The sequence below is a fragment of the Nannobrachium achirus genome (assembly GCF_963921795.1).
Source record: "Nannobrachium achirus genome assembly, chromosome: 24".
Taxonomy (NCBI): Eukaryota; Metazoa; Chordata; class Actinopteri; order Myctophiformes; family Myctophidae; genus Nannobrachium; species Nannobrachium achirus.
Genome location: NC_137831.1, coordinates 9763596 through 9778190, shown reverse-complemented (window position 1 = coordinate 9778190; position 14595 = coordinate 9763596). Strand labels below are relative to the sequence as shown.

General features: G+C 45.5%; 1 protein-coding gene across 1 annotated transcript in view; it reads left to right on the top strand.

The window, feature by feature from the left end:
• Positions 1 to 8211: 8211 nt before the first annotated feature.
• The window catches only part of LOC308280521 (fibroblast growth factor 14-like), a gene marked incomplete at both ends in the record, with an annotated part of 91851 nt that continues 85467 nt past the window's right edge, over positions 8212 to 14595 (top strand). Inside the window, one exon of the mRNA XM_080720828.1 lies at positions 8212 to 8305. Coding sequence (XP_080576954.1) covers positions 8212 to 8305 — 94 coding nt within the window. The remainder of the gene's footprint in view (positions 8306 to 14595) is intronic.

The window sequence follows — 14595 nt, the reverse complement described above, 5'->3', positions numbered from 1 at the left end:
ATGTTTGCAATAAAGTTTCTCATAAAAACAAAGTAATTACTTTTGTGTGCGTCAGATCAGATGGAACCATCGTAGACGTTCTCATCTGGCCTGCACTGTGTGTGTGCGTGTGCGTGTGCGTGTGTGTGTGTGTGTGTGCGTGTGCGTGTGCGTGTGCGTGTGTGTGTGTGTGTGTGTGTGTGTGTGTGTGCATGCGCGTGCGCGCGTGCGTGTCAAACACCACCGCCGTTAGGGTTCTCATTACCATGCCAGATCAATCAATTCTGGGTGGACTGAAAACAGAGATCAAACTAATTGGCTCATTGATCCATTTGTCACATCAGCTTAATTATAGGATATCCAGTATCCATGAGGGGAGATGCTGGATATCTACTTGTAAAACGCTGCAATGTGAGTTGCAGCCTTAATGCTTTCCTCGTAGATTTTCTGTTCTGTCTGATTCCATTCTGTGGTTCACAGTGTTGCTATGTGATATTCCCAGGATATAGTCCTGGGATGCCTCTTTGAAACTGTATATTCAGTGCAGAGGCCAACAGATCAATGAGGAGAAAAAAAAAACCCTGGGACAATTGACCCACTTCTCAGTATCCTGGTTTGTACTACAGTGAAATAATGTTCCACTGTATCGTAATGTCCATTCACACCAATATACAGACACATGCATGCACACATAGACATCAACGGGGGACCCTGCCCTTTTATCCGTCTGTAAAAAGTGCCCTCTCCAGATTGTGAATGCAGTTTTTACTATGGTGAAAGAAATGCTAAATGCCCTCTTTCCATGCCATACCTGAAGGCAGCATTCAAGAGAATTGCCTTATCCTAACTCTCCTAAACTTAAATACAGCAGCTTATGTTGAAAGAATTGCCCTCTCTGTGTAGAAATCCATGCCGTTACGCCACATCTCCAGAATTCACTTGATTATGCTTAGTTCAGTGTTGTATCAAGCAGTGAAAATAGCCGAACCTCCAAGCTCACAACGCTCACAACTTGGCCATTGTACATGCGATTAATTTGCATCAGTGAGGTTGGTGCGTTGCACTGACCTAACCATGAAACATTACACAACTGCATACTCAAAATGAAAAAGTATTACTGTATTATTCGTTACGAAGATGTTACAGTAAACAAACCTCGCCTATTGCTTTGTCCCATTCACATTTCTTTGTGCAAATGCAATACAGGTCGTTTTGCCAGCCTAAGAAATGTTAACCGACGTGTACACCTAAACAAAGCATCTGAATTGTGTTCATGTAAGCAATTTACCCCGAGTGAGAGGACATTATGCTCTGATAATGTCCTGTGTGAGGGGAGGGGGGTGATCGGACGAGGCGAAGCCGAGTCCGATAACACCCTCACACAGGACATTATCAGAGCATAATGTCCGACCCCGAGTGGTAAATAGCTTTTCTACCACTTTTTTCCGTATACATGAAAGAAAACACATAGTTGTAACTTGCAAGGATATTAAGTTACAATCATTATTGCCTATAAAACTTCCGCGACGACAGCAAATAGTTCCACAAACAACATCTTCTACTCACCACCAGATGACGCCAACTCCATGCAGAGAAAGATGTCTAGCATACAGCTAAGCTAACGTCAGTTAGAAGGACCGTTCCGGCCGTAAATAGAGGCTGTTCGCTTCCAGAAAGGCATAGGTTCAGAGAAAAGGGGCTTTAAAGTTGGCGGATTGCATTGGATCCAAATAAATCGGCGACGTCGTACGCACGTTAGTAAACATAGGACCGCTACGACCGTCATATGTTGGTTGGGGGAAAGGTGTTCCGACTACCTCCTGAAGTCCCCGGATGTACACTGAGGCGCATTGATCTCGTCCTCACACAACTGCGGCGGTTGTTCTGCCATAACCTCCGGAATTTAGCCAATCAGAATCCAGTATTTGAACATGTGACTAGAAAAAGTGGTAGAAGTACATTTAAAGCAGAGATTTCCAGTTTCCAGTGAAAAACACACTTGCAGTTTTAACAGCCTGGCACCTGGTTTTAACAGCCTGGCACCAAATTCTGGGCCCTGGGTGCTTTAACTATTGAAAAATAGCATATACAAGCTCACAGGGCAGCACCGAGTGCCACGCTGCGAGCTTAGGCCTATCTACTATTTTTGAAAAATCTTGAAAATTTGTGCAAGTCTTTGAATATTTCAAATCCTTCAAAAAAGTTTTTTTTTTAAAAAAAAAGCTATGTTTCTATGACAGTGGTGCTGAAACTTTTTCATGTGAAGGACCCCCAAAATGATATGTATTTGGCCATGGACCCCCATCTCAAAATATTTAGTTCCAGGGACACCCCAGAAACAAATGTTCACTTATAAAATACACATTTTCAAAGATTTGCACACATTTGCACGACTTTTAAAAAATAGCAGATCTACAAGCTCGCAGCACGGCACTCAGTGCGGCGCTGTGAGCTTGTATATCTGCTATTTTTCAATAGCTAAAGTATAGAATAATGAAGGCCCCCTCCACCTTGGGCCCTATAGTAACTCAGTCCCACTTTTCCCCCCCATTGTGACGCCCCTGCTGGTGTTCAGAAACGAGCCATTCATACATCCTGTAATCAGGGCAGCCGCTTGGAAAGCCAGGTCCCATGACAACACGTCTCATGCAGGCATGTAACAAAGACATCTTAAGAAGCCGTGCACAGCACAAAAAATCACACCCAATGTGAAGTGAGCGGTGGTCGTGCTTGCATAACATCTTCAGACTAGGATTTGGGTCTAGGATGTACAGGCTATGCTACACACACACGTTTTGCTATGGCAAAACGCTGAGGAAAAAGGCTACAGACATACGACATATGACATCACTAGACAAACATGATGCTACGCACACACATTTTACTATGGCAAAACGCTGAGGAAAAAGGCTACGGACACACGCACAGCTACGGACACACACACATTTTACTATGCTGAGGAAAAAGGCTACAGACATACAACATATGACATCACTAGACAAACATGATGCATGCACACACATTTTACTATGGCAAAACGCTGAGGAAAGATTCTACGGACACACGCACAGCCACTTATAGGAGCGGTTTGCAAAAGAACACAGGGTTAATTTAACACATACACCTGTCTATTTTTACATCATCAGTTAAAGTAAGTCAAATGTGGGATCTTTGAGGTTTCGTGTCTCCCCGTTGAGCTCTTCTTTCTCAACAGAATGAGCGTGCATGCATTTTGTTCATTTCTTTCTTATGTTGTTTCCGTCAGTGATTCTATCTATAGCCGCCTGGATGAACATTCATTACTATTTCATCTCTACTTTCTTCACAGTTATTTATAGGACGCTCCTCCCGCTCCCCTTCCTCTCCAATCCCTCCCCCGACTTTTTTCATTCATGCATCTTCTCCAACCCTCCCTCCCACCCCATCCTCCACCCCATCCTCCACCACCTTCTTGCCTGCCTGCCTGCCATGCAGGGGGCAGCATCACAATGGGGGGGGGAAAGTGGGACTGAGTTACTAGGGCCCAAGGTGGAGGGGCCTTAATTATTTTATACTTTAGCTATTGAAAAATAGCAGATATAACAAGCTCACAGCGCGGCACAGAGTGCCGCCCTGTAAGCTAAATATTTTGAGATGGGGGGTCCGTGGCCAAATACATTCAGGCTTTTCAAAAATAGAAGATCTACAAGCTTGCAGGGCGGCTGTGAGCTTGTATATCTGCTATTTTTCAATAGTTAAAGCACAAAATAATGCGTAATAATGCGATCCCAGTCTAAATGGGTTACCGGTAAACCCCCTCCCCCTGTGAAGAACATGGGGGGCCCGCAGTGAATCCTTGTACCCAGGGCCCAGAATTTGGTGCGACACCCATGTGCCTGCCTGCCTGCCTAGCCTCAGTAACCTGGCTTGGCAAGACTATATACTAATGCAGCTAACTAACTGCAGTACCTTGTTTTAACATGGGTGGATTGTTTAGCTGTGCTACTGCCTGCCTGCCTGCCTACCTGCCTGCCTTCCATTTTTCTTTCTTCCTTCCTTCCTTCCTCCCTTCCTCCCCTTAGCTCTTTCTCTCCATCCTTTGCTAGTTTTTTTTACCTGGTTTCCGCTGATCCTTCTCCTTCTTTCCTTTCCTTTTTCTGCTTCCTTGTTTCCTTTCCTTTACCCCATGCCTTCCCTTGATTCCTGTATATCAATCAATTAATCAATCATTGATTCAATCATTAACTCAAACAATGAATCATATATATATATCCATTATATAATTTTAGAGCGAGGTCAGTCAGTCAGTCAGTCAGTAGGTCAGTCACAATGCATTTCCACCTTTATCTCTTCAGCAACTGATCCCAATTTTCACATGGCATTGTCCATTAGCATTATACAGACGCTGACGGAGCCCGATTTCCATTTTCACCAAATTCAAGCTATTAATTAGCGTTTTTAGACCACTTCTGTTCAACACAACTTCAGCCTGTTGTCAGGGCAACGGTCCGTTCCTCCAGGCAATGGGATCTGTAACCCCACACCCACCAATCTCACAGTTAGTCTCTCTCTCTCTCTCTCTCTCTCTCTCTCTCTCATGTGGTTTGCCTGCATGTACGGGTTAGGGTTAGGCATTTGATGTGTGTCTTATCTTCCGACGGGTATGGCAAAATTATGTAGAGCAAGCGCATATCCTCATACTTCTATTCACCTAATTTAGCTGTTAAATTATTTGTATCCATCAAAAAATATATACTCCTCCATGGGCTGCTCCTTACATTATGATGCCCCCACATATTCTCACGCACGCACCAGTTACAGTTACTTTCTCCATAACCCACACTCTGCACATATATTGGAGCACATATCTTCAAACGGGTAAGGTAAGGTCTAGTATATATATATATATATATATATATATATATATATATATATATATGTATGTTCATCTTCTAGATAGATAGACAGATAGATAGATAGATAGATAAGATAGATAAGATAGATAAGATAGATAAGATAGATAAGATATAGATAGATAGATAGATAGAGCCTGTTTACCACGTCCCATGGTGTGGCCTTGGGCCTCCATGCAACAATACAAGTGGTGAATGGTGTGAAAGGCCTGGCCTGTGTGTGTAGCACAATATGTGGTACGTAATATACCACACAGTGTAAGAAACAATGGGAGCAAGTTCTGCAAAGAGTCAGTGTTTTTGTGTGTATGAGTGTGTGCGTGTGCGCGCGTGTGCACACCTCTTTAAGTGTAATTGTGTCCAAGAGGGGGTGGGGAGAAGTTCCAGTGGTGCTATGCACGTGCGTGTGCATGTGCGTGACCAACTCTGTATGAAAGTGTATGAAACAAAGTTGCAAAACTGTGATGCGAATATTGCAGATCTTCATCTTTAGTTTCAACATCCCGTATCAAACATGTTTCAGATGTTATAGAATCAGTTATTGTTGTCTTCTAACTCATGTGAAATGTCATGGAAACCACAGCCCTCACAGATCCATATGGCTCATGTGGACTTCAGTGGACTAATTATACTGTCAATTGATTAGGTGCATGGGTAATTCTGTGTGTGTGTGTGTGTGTGTGTGTGTGTGTGTGTGTGTGTGTGTGTGTGTGTGTGTGTGTGTGTGTGTGTGTGTGTGTGTGTGTGTGTGTGTGTGTCACCCAGAGATGTAGAGAGAGATAGGGAGGGAGTGATAATAGAAAGAGAGAGAAAGACAGACAGAGAAAGATGCATGCGGTGGGGAGAGAGAGAGAGAGAGAGAGAGAGAGAGAGAGAGAGAGAGAGAGAGAGAGAGAGAGAGAGAAGAGAGAGAGAGAGAGAGAGAGAGAGAGAGAGAGAGAGAGAGAGAGAGACTCCCATATCTGCTATATAGGTGAAGTAAAACAATGTGCAAACACAGCAGCAAGATTGGTGAGCTGCTGTGAATGGAACCCAACCACCTTAAAGACCATTGTATATGTCCCTGCTCTGCCTGCATGTAACCTTGATGCATGAAAACTGTTACACTCCTTTCACTTGTTGTACATATTATGTTCCAATAGTATTGTGTTGTATTGTATTGTATTGTATTGTATTGTATTGTATTGTATTGTATTGTATTGTGTACACTTCTGCTTTGGCAATGTAAACGTAACTATGTTTTCTCATGCCAATAGCCATAGAGAGAGAGAGAGAGAGAGAGAGAGAGAGAGAGAGAGAGAGAGAGAGAGAGAGAGAGAGAGAGAGAGAGAGAGAGAGAGAGAGAGAGCAATGATTGATCTGAAAGGCTGTGGATCAGCACCACGGACAGCGCCCCGCCCCCTCTCACTAGCTGGGCTGCAGCATTCTCTCTGCTCCATCCAGAAAAGAACTAAACAAAATCCCCCCCCCCCCCGCAAAAAAAAAGCAAAAACGTCATAAGCTCAAAACGTGTAACTGCTGAAGAATTGAATGATATTGAATGATTAGATTGCACATGTGAAATACCTATACGATAGATTACTATGCATTTGGTGTGCTGTCCTAAGCTTGCTTGCTAAATTCACACACACACACACACACACACACACACACACACACACACACACACACACACACACACACACACACACACATATATATATATATATATATATATATATATATATATGATATGACGGTGTGGGAGCCACGTGTCTACGTAAGCCATTCCCCCCAGAAGTGCAGCGCCCACCCGGCCGTCATCATCATCTCCTCTCCGGCGCAGGTGAAGTCAGGCAGCAGAGCACAGGGGGACCGCCGGACCGCCGCCACATCACATCACATCACATCCCTATTATAAACCCGGATTCCGTGCCACTTTCTGGGGGTATAGAAGAGCAGCCGTATAGCCCTTATAGCCACCCATCATCAGCAGCCACTGGGCGAGGGGAACGAGGGAAGAGAGGAGGAGGACCACAGAGAAGGAGAACGCATAGACTAGGAGGGAGAGGAGGAGGAGAGACAGACAGACAGACAGACAGACAGACAGACAGACAGACAGACAGACAGACTGAGCACACAGCAGCAGCGGCTTGGCGCATTGGAGCTTATGGATTATTGAGAAGTGTAGGCCCGTACTGTACTGTAGGAGCACGGAGGAGGAGAACTGGTCAACACTTTTCAAACACTATCGGGACGACAAAAGAGAGGCAGAAGAAGAACTCCGGACCACAACCCTCGCCTGCGATTCATTGAGCGTTATTATTACGCTCTCCTGTTTTGTTTTGACTTTAGCCAGCCGGCCACCAAACGCGGCAGGAACAGAACAGACAGCCAGCAGCCCATTTGGTGGTTTGTGTGTTTGCGCGTATGCGTGGTGTCTATATGCGGTCCATGCGTGTGCGCGCGTGTTTGGAAAGAAGGAGCCCCCCCTCCCTCCTCCCTCTCCCCCCGCTGCAGTGCTCGCTGTATAGTATAGCCTGCTGTTAGGGGTGCAACACCTGCTTTGTAGAGCTTTTGGTGACTGTCACAGCCTGTCCGCCCCGTAGAGTGACTGACACCCCCCTCCCCTAAAACAGAGACACTGTCATCAGCCTGCTGCCATCCCCCCACTAATATGCAATGGTTTTTTGTGCAGAAACCCCCAGCAGCAGCAGCCTCATCATCGTATCGCCGACTTCACGCTTCTAGCCCTGCTGCCGCATGCCTGTCTGCAGCCGCCACACAGGTTCCCCCGCCGCGCGGCAGAAGACGCGATCACAGACGGAGCGTTTTGGGGCTTTTGACGCCGCGGCGGTCGGGTGGCAGTGGCAGCAGCAGCAGCGAGTGCGACCGCGACAACAACACCTCCACCACCGCTAACCACCACCACCCGCTGCAGAGGCAGCCCGGAGCGGCAGAGACCATCACGGGGAAGATCATCGCCGCGGCCGCTGGCTTTCTGGTGCCGCGCTGCTGCTACGACGACGACGCGGACTCCTCTGCCGCGGAGTGCGTGCGGCTGCTGGTCTCCGAGCTAGCGGAGGAGCCGAGGAGCGACGAGCCGGGCGTAACTCTGCTCCTGTTCCTGTCTATGGTGCATATCGTGGGGCCGAAGTACCACCAGCACCACCAGCACCACCGGACTGAGCCCGACAGCTGGCCGGAGGACCTGCTGGCATGCAAACAGTGGGCCAGCTTTGCCCCCATGCGGTGGGTGAATTTTAGGCTGCTGCCGCATCCGGAGCGTCTCTTCTTGTCCCCCTCCACCTCCTCCCTCCTCTACTCTTCCTCCGCCTCCTCCCCCGTCTCGGCCAAATCCATGCGGTTTATTTGGAACAACATTTTCAGCAAAGGATCGCATATGCTGCAGTGTCTTTGTGGCAAGAGCCTCAAGAAGAACAAGAACCCAACTGGTGAGCATCTTGTTGAGCATGGGAGAGAGAGAGAGAGAGAGAGAGAGAGAGAGAGAGAGAGAGGAGAGAGAGAGAGAGAGAGAGAGAGAGAGAGAGAGAGAGAGAGAGAGAGATGTGTGTGTGTGTGTGTGTGTGTGTGTGTGTGTGTGTGTGTGTGTGTGTGCGTGTGCGTGTGCGTGTGCGCGCGTGTGTGTGTGTGTGTTCCCCATGTGAGCCATGCACTGTTTTACGGGCTGCTACAGCAGAGACTGGTGTGGTGTGTGCGCTGCAATGGCAGTTGTGCAGCAAGTGAGCGAGGGGGAGTGACTGGCTGGGCCAGATAACTTATTCACATTACTGTCACCTGTCACTGTGAGAGTGTATGTTATGTAGGCTATCCACTGACTGATATGGTACTAATTGGGTGTGAGCATGCTTTTTGGTGACTTGTTTTGGCATGATGGTGACCAGGGGGGGGGGGGGGGGGGGGGGGGGGGGGGGGTTGGGGGGGGTAGTGGGGACTGAGTTACTATAGGGCCCAAGGTGGAGGGGCCTTAATTATTTTATACTTTAGCTATTGAAAAATAGCAGATATACAAGCTCACAGCGCGGCACCGAGTGCCGCGCTGCAAGCTTGTAGATCTGCCATTTTTTGAAAAGTGGTGAAAATGTGTGCAAATCTTCGAAAATATCTATTTTTTAAGCCTACATTTGTTTTTTTGCTTCTGGGGGGTCCCTGGAACTAAATATTTTGAGATGTGGGTCCGTGGCCTAACACATATCATTTTGGGGGTCCTTCACATGAAAAAGTTTGAGCACCACTGGTTTTTCAAAACACCTTAGAAGGATTTGAAATATTCAAAGACTAATTTCACGATTTTTCAAAAACAGCAGATGTACAAGCTCGCAGCGCGGCACTCGGTGCCGCACTGTGCGCTTGTATATCTGCTATTTTTCAACAGTTAAAGTACCCAGGGCCCAGAATTTGGTGCGACACCCCTGCTGGTGACTTCCAGTCATGTTGTGTTCCATGTGTTCCAGACATGCTGCTGCAGAATAGGGAGGATGGTGCAGTATGCACTATGCAGGCCCATGTGTGATTAAGACATGCATGCATGCAGCAAGCTTGGGATCCTGTATGAATTATACAATGAATGACTTATTATCAGTGTATACTAATTAGGCCTATAGCTTGCTGAATTAGACAGCCAGCAACTCTCACAACTCTCTGCCAAAGCCAAACGCCTCTAAACTCTAAATGCCACACAGAGAAATTCTGCATTAGCTCAGAGTGTACAGTGGAACCAAATGGACAGATACTCCTCTACGCCTTTCGACTTTGCTTTGACGTCATCAATATGGGACAAGACCTGCTTTGTTCCCTTTGTATTGAGACACTGGTGGTCAGTGTGCCTGATTATGGATCCCACTGGGAAAGATGGATGAAACGGCATAGAGCGCTCGTTTTCAGTTATTGTCCACGACATTACAAGCGGCGCGAAGGCCAGCGGACCTTGGTCCTGCTCTTCGCCCCGAGCGCCACAGGCGCGAGTGGCCGCGAAGAGCTACGAAGCCGTGGTGAATGCAATCGTTCTATTTATGCCCAGGCCGTAAGGCCTGGGCAAGCGCACGATAAACGCCATGATAATTGGGTTTTGGTGCACCTCGCGCGGTCCAAGTGACTACAACGGAGCGCTTCCTACGTCCGGTTCAGCCAATCACAAGCTTCAAAAATGAGTCCGGGGCGTGGTTATCCATCTTTCCCAGTGGGATCCATAATCACGCGTCAGTGGTGAATGTTCACTGGGCTGACCTGCAATTTGGTATGGGCACTTGGGCAAGCACGTGCACACATAGACATCAAAGGGGGCTTGAGCCCCTGCCCTTTTATCCGTCTGTAAAAAAAGTGCCCTCTCCAGACCACGAATGCAGTTTTTATTATGGTGAAAGCAATGCAAATTCCCTCTTTCCATGCCATACCTGAAGGCAGCATTCAAGAGAATGTGCCTTGTACAAACTCTCCTGAACTTGAAAGCAGCATCTTATGTTGAAATAATTGTCCTCTCTGCATAGAAACCAAGCATCGAAAAATAGCTGACCTCCAAGCTCATAACGTGTCGTGAGCTTGGAGGTCTGCTATTTTCAATATTTTCACCAAAGGGCCCTTTTAGAGATTTCAGCCCCTGCCTCTCTAAGATTCTCTGCACATCCCTGGGTATGGGGAGTGACAAGGCATATGACATGATGGCTTATGACATGACATAGATATGTAAAATTACAAGACATATGAGATAAGATAAGGCATTATCTAACACATGACATATGCCACATGACATGTGGCATTATGACACGCGCGGATCATATAAGATTGACATGGCATATGACATTGACGTAATGATATATGACATATCGTCGCTGTCAGGCAGAAACCAGCTAATTCAAAATGTATTTTTTTTCCCTTTTTTTTATCAGTGCTATGGAACACCCTTTACATCTGTGTGTTGGTTAAAAAAAGTATCAAAAAGTACTTCTGAAAAAAGAAACAGCTAACTCCATTGGACCATCAAACTGTCTGCCAAGCCAGCTACTCCACAGAGGGTGTGGAGTTAGCTGGTTTGGCCCTCTCCCCATGCATGACAGAACAGCTGTCAGCTGTTCTTATCAATGATGGACGAAACCTCATAACTCCACTTGAGCTGGAGTTTTTTTAATTTCCTAAAAAAATGCTGGAGTTAGCTGGTTTCTGACCGACATAATGATAGATGTTGCATAATATGGCAAAAGTAGCAGTAGGCCATGCTGCATGTGTGCTTGAGTGCGCACAAATATGTGGTGAAAGAAACAGAGGAAAGATTACAGCAGTTCTCAAGACTATACGGGTGTGTGAGGCGTCACAGACATCATGACTTTCTCCAGTTCGTTTCATGACGGCCTAACAGGCATTCTTGGAGACGGATTGACTTGAGTGATTAGTAAGGACTGTCCCTGTGGATTTGAGTCAATGTCGAAGAAAGACTATGACGCGCAACTCTTTTAAGCACCATGGACTGAGCCTGTCAATTTTATCCCCCTGTCTGTCTGTCTGTCTGTCTGTCTGTCTGTCTGTCTGTCTCTCTCTCTGCGGGCCAACATCACAGCGAAAGTTTTGGGGCCTTTCGGGAGAGCAGTGTAACCTCATCGGAGAGAGAGAGAGAGAGAGAGAGAGAGGGAGAGGGAGAGAGAGAGAGAGAGAGAGGCAGGGACGTGCTGGCCATTGGGAAAAGCGAATGGCCGGTTCAATCCGGGCAGAATGTCGGGCAGAAACCTTGTATCTCCAGGTTTCAAATTTGTAATTCTTTCACAAAAGTAGTGAAAACAGCAGATCTACAAGCACACAACGCCTCGCACCGTGCTTGTAGATCGGCTGTTTTCACTATAGTTTAAATCATTTTTAAAATGATAAATTCAAAACAAACGGTTTTGGACATACAAGGTTTCCACCCGACAACGACGAAACATAGCTCGTGTAATTGTAACAGTACTGGCTTTTCACTTTGTCACAAATCTTTGAGTAGCAGCAGCGCTATAGAGAGAGATCTCTCTCTATAGCGCGCAATGAGGGCCCTCTCCAACTCTTTTTCCCGGGCTGAATCAGGGACCCAGCACGTCCCTGGATAGAGGGAGAGAGAGAGAGAGAGAGAGAGAGAGAGAGAGAGAGAGAGAGTAGAGAGAGAGAGAGAGAGAGAGAGAGAGAGAGAGAGAGGGAGAGAGAGAGAGAGAGAGAGAGAGAGATGACAGATGCATTAGGTCAGCAGTAGCAGTGATTACAAGGCGTGTCCACGGCAAAAGAATGAGTGTTAATTTGAACACCCTGACAGGTCCATTTTTCAGATCTGCAGAGTGTAAATTAACACTCAGGATTTTTTGCTGTGGGTAGTGAACTGAACTGAAAGTGACACACTCATACTGTTGCTGACACCTTTAATGAGCGTGCCTGTATGACATCCCATGTTGGGGGAAAAAACAACTATATAGTCCCCATTACCTGTTAACATGGACTCCCTATATAATCCACATGCATTGTGTGTGTGTGTGCGCGTGCGTGTGCGTGTGCGGCTGTGCGCGTGTGGGTGTGCGCGCATGCACACACACACACACACACACACACACACACACACAGGCAATATATTATACTCTGCACTTTCTAGTGAAATGTAGTGGACCTGTAGGGAACATATAGGAGGAGGATTGCTGACTTGGCACTTGTTGGGAGGTTTTCCTCTGAATTGCACTATTAGTGAAACTCCCCGAGGAACACTTACTTTCAGCTTATTTTGGTGTGTGTTCCTAACTTTCTGTTTGCGTGCACGACATATGGGGAGGTCAATAGTCCAGGGGTTCCCAAACATCTTTGTCTCAGGGCACCCCATAAATATTTTTTTTTATCCGAGGCACCCCTACATTATAATTTTCACTCCCAGCACCTTATATTTATAGCATATCGTTGTTGTCGGGTGGAAACCTTGTATGTCCAAAACCGTTCGTTTTGTATTTATCATCTATAAAATGTACTAAACTAGCACACAACACCTCGCATCGCGAGGTGTTGTGTGCTTGTAGATCGGCTGTTTTCACTATTTTTGTGCGACAGAGGTTTCTGCCTGGCTGACAGTAATGATATTTTAGTGATTATGTTGCGAGGAAAACGTTGAGATAATAGCCATTTTGGTTAGAACTGACTGAAAATAACTTTGTACTTCAAGTTTAAAATGATACTAAATATTTTTTTAAGTGTCCAAATAAATTCCAAATATTATCAAATGATCTCGCAGCACCCCTGGACTGCCATCGCAATCTCTTCACCACGTTCTTTCTTTGCCTGACTAACCTCTGCAGAATGCGTTGTTGTCAGCGGGAGATTTTAGTGGGGATGATGACTAGGGCTGTCACAATTACTGCATAATGGTCTAATCTCAATTATTTGAGGTAATCGCAATTATTTTTGCATAATCGTCATAATCGTTTCCATGTTGAGAAATGTTAATATAGTTACAAACACTTTCAAAAAGTAGTGGAAATAGCAGATCTCACACGCTCACAAGCTTGTAGATCGGCTATCGACGTTCTTTTTTAAGTATAAAATGGTCAAATATGCCAGTAATTTCTTTGTATATTTAAGCTAAGTATCATGATTGCCATGTGCAACTTCAAAGCCTAAAAGCCAAAAAGAAACATAATTGTCAACGACAAATACACAATTAAATCGTTAATCGCAATTATTTGAGTGACAATTAATCGTCGTGTAAAATGTCATAATCGTGACAGCCCTAGGGATGACAGATGCTAGATTTGATCTTACCTGGTGTCCTCCTAATTGTTTTCCTTTGCACTCGAATTGACCGGGGTGATTTTCTCTCATTAACACATCAATTCTTCAGCAGTGGCATCCCTCCCAACCCCCACCACTGTCACCAAAAACTCAACGCAACCCCCACCCTCCCCCCACCCAGTTCTTATTGTTGAATTTAACAATAACCTTAGTTTAACCATCCTAAGTAGGCTATTGTACTTTCTCTTCTGTGATCTACCCTTAAAGGGCACCATAATGGCAGTGGTGGAAAAAGTATTCAAATGTTTTACTTAAGTAAAAGTATCAATACTGCAATGTAGAAATACTCTGTTACAAGTATAAAAGTCCGGAATTCAGAATGTACTTGAGTAAAAGTACAAAAGTATTGGTATCAAAATGTACTTGAAGTACAAAAGTAGAAAGTACTCGTTACGGATGAATGTCCCATTTCAAGTTGTTGTAGATCGGCTATTTTCAAATGGCTGAAATTTAAATAATGCTCAAGTGGTTAATGTACAGTATGGTTTTTATTTTTATTTATAATAAGCAATCTACAAAGTAACTACTGACCCCGCCACCCCGACGAGCACTAAGAGTTGAGGAATTTTGTATAATTCGGTTCTATTGTGAAAATAGCAGATCTACATGCTCACAACGCCTCGCATGTAGATCGGCTATTTTCACAATTTCTGCCTCTAACATTTGACAATTTTGGCCAATGTTTAATTTAATTTAAAAAGTCCTTAAAATTGTCACTATAGAAGTGTGCAGATACCCTCTATACACTTAAACTTTATGTCGGTTTGTTTACTGTTGAGTGAGCAAACAATGTTGCACATTAAGTTAATCATCTGGGGACCGCCCCCAAATAATTTGGGGACCGCCCCCAAATAATTTGGGGACCCCCCCCCCCCCCCCCCCCCCCGACTCACAGCTTGAGAACCACTGGTATAGACCATCGACAGACCACCCACCACCCACC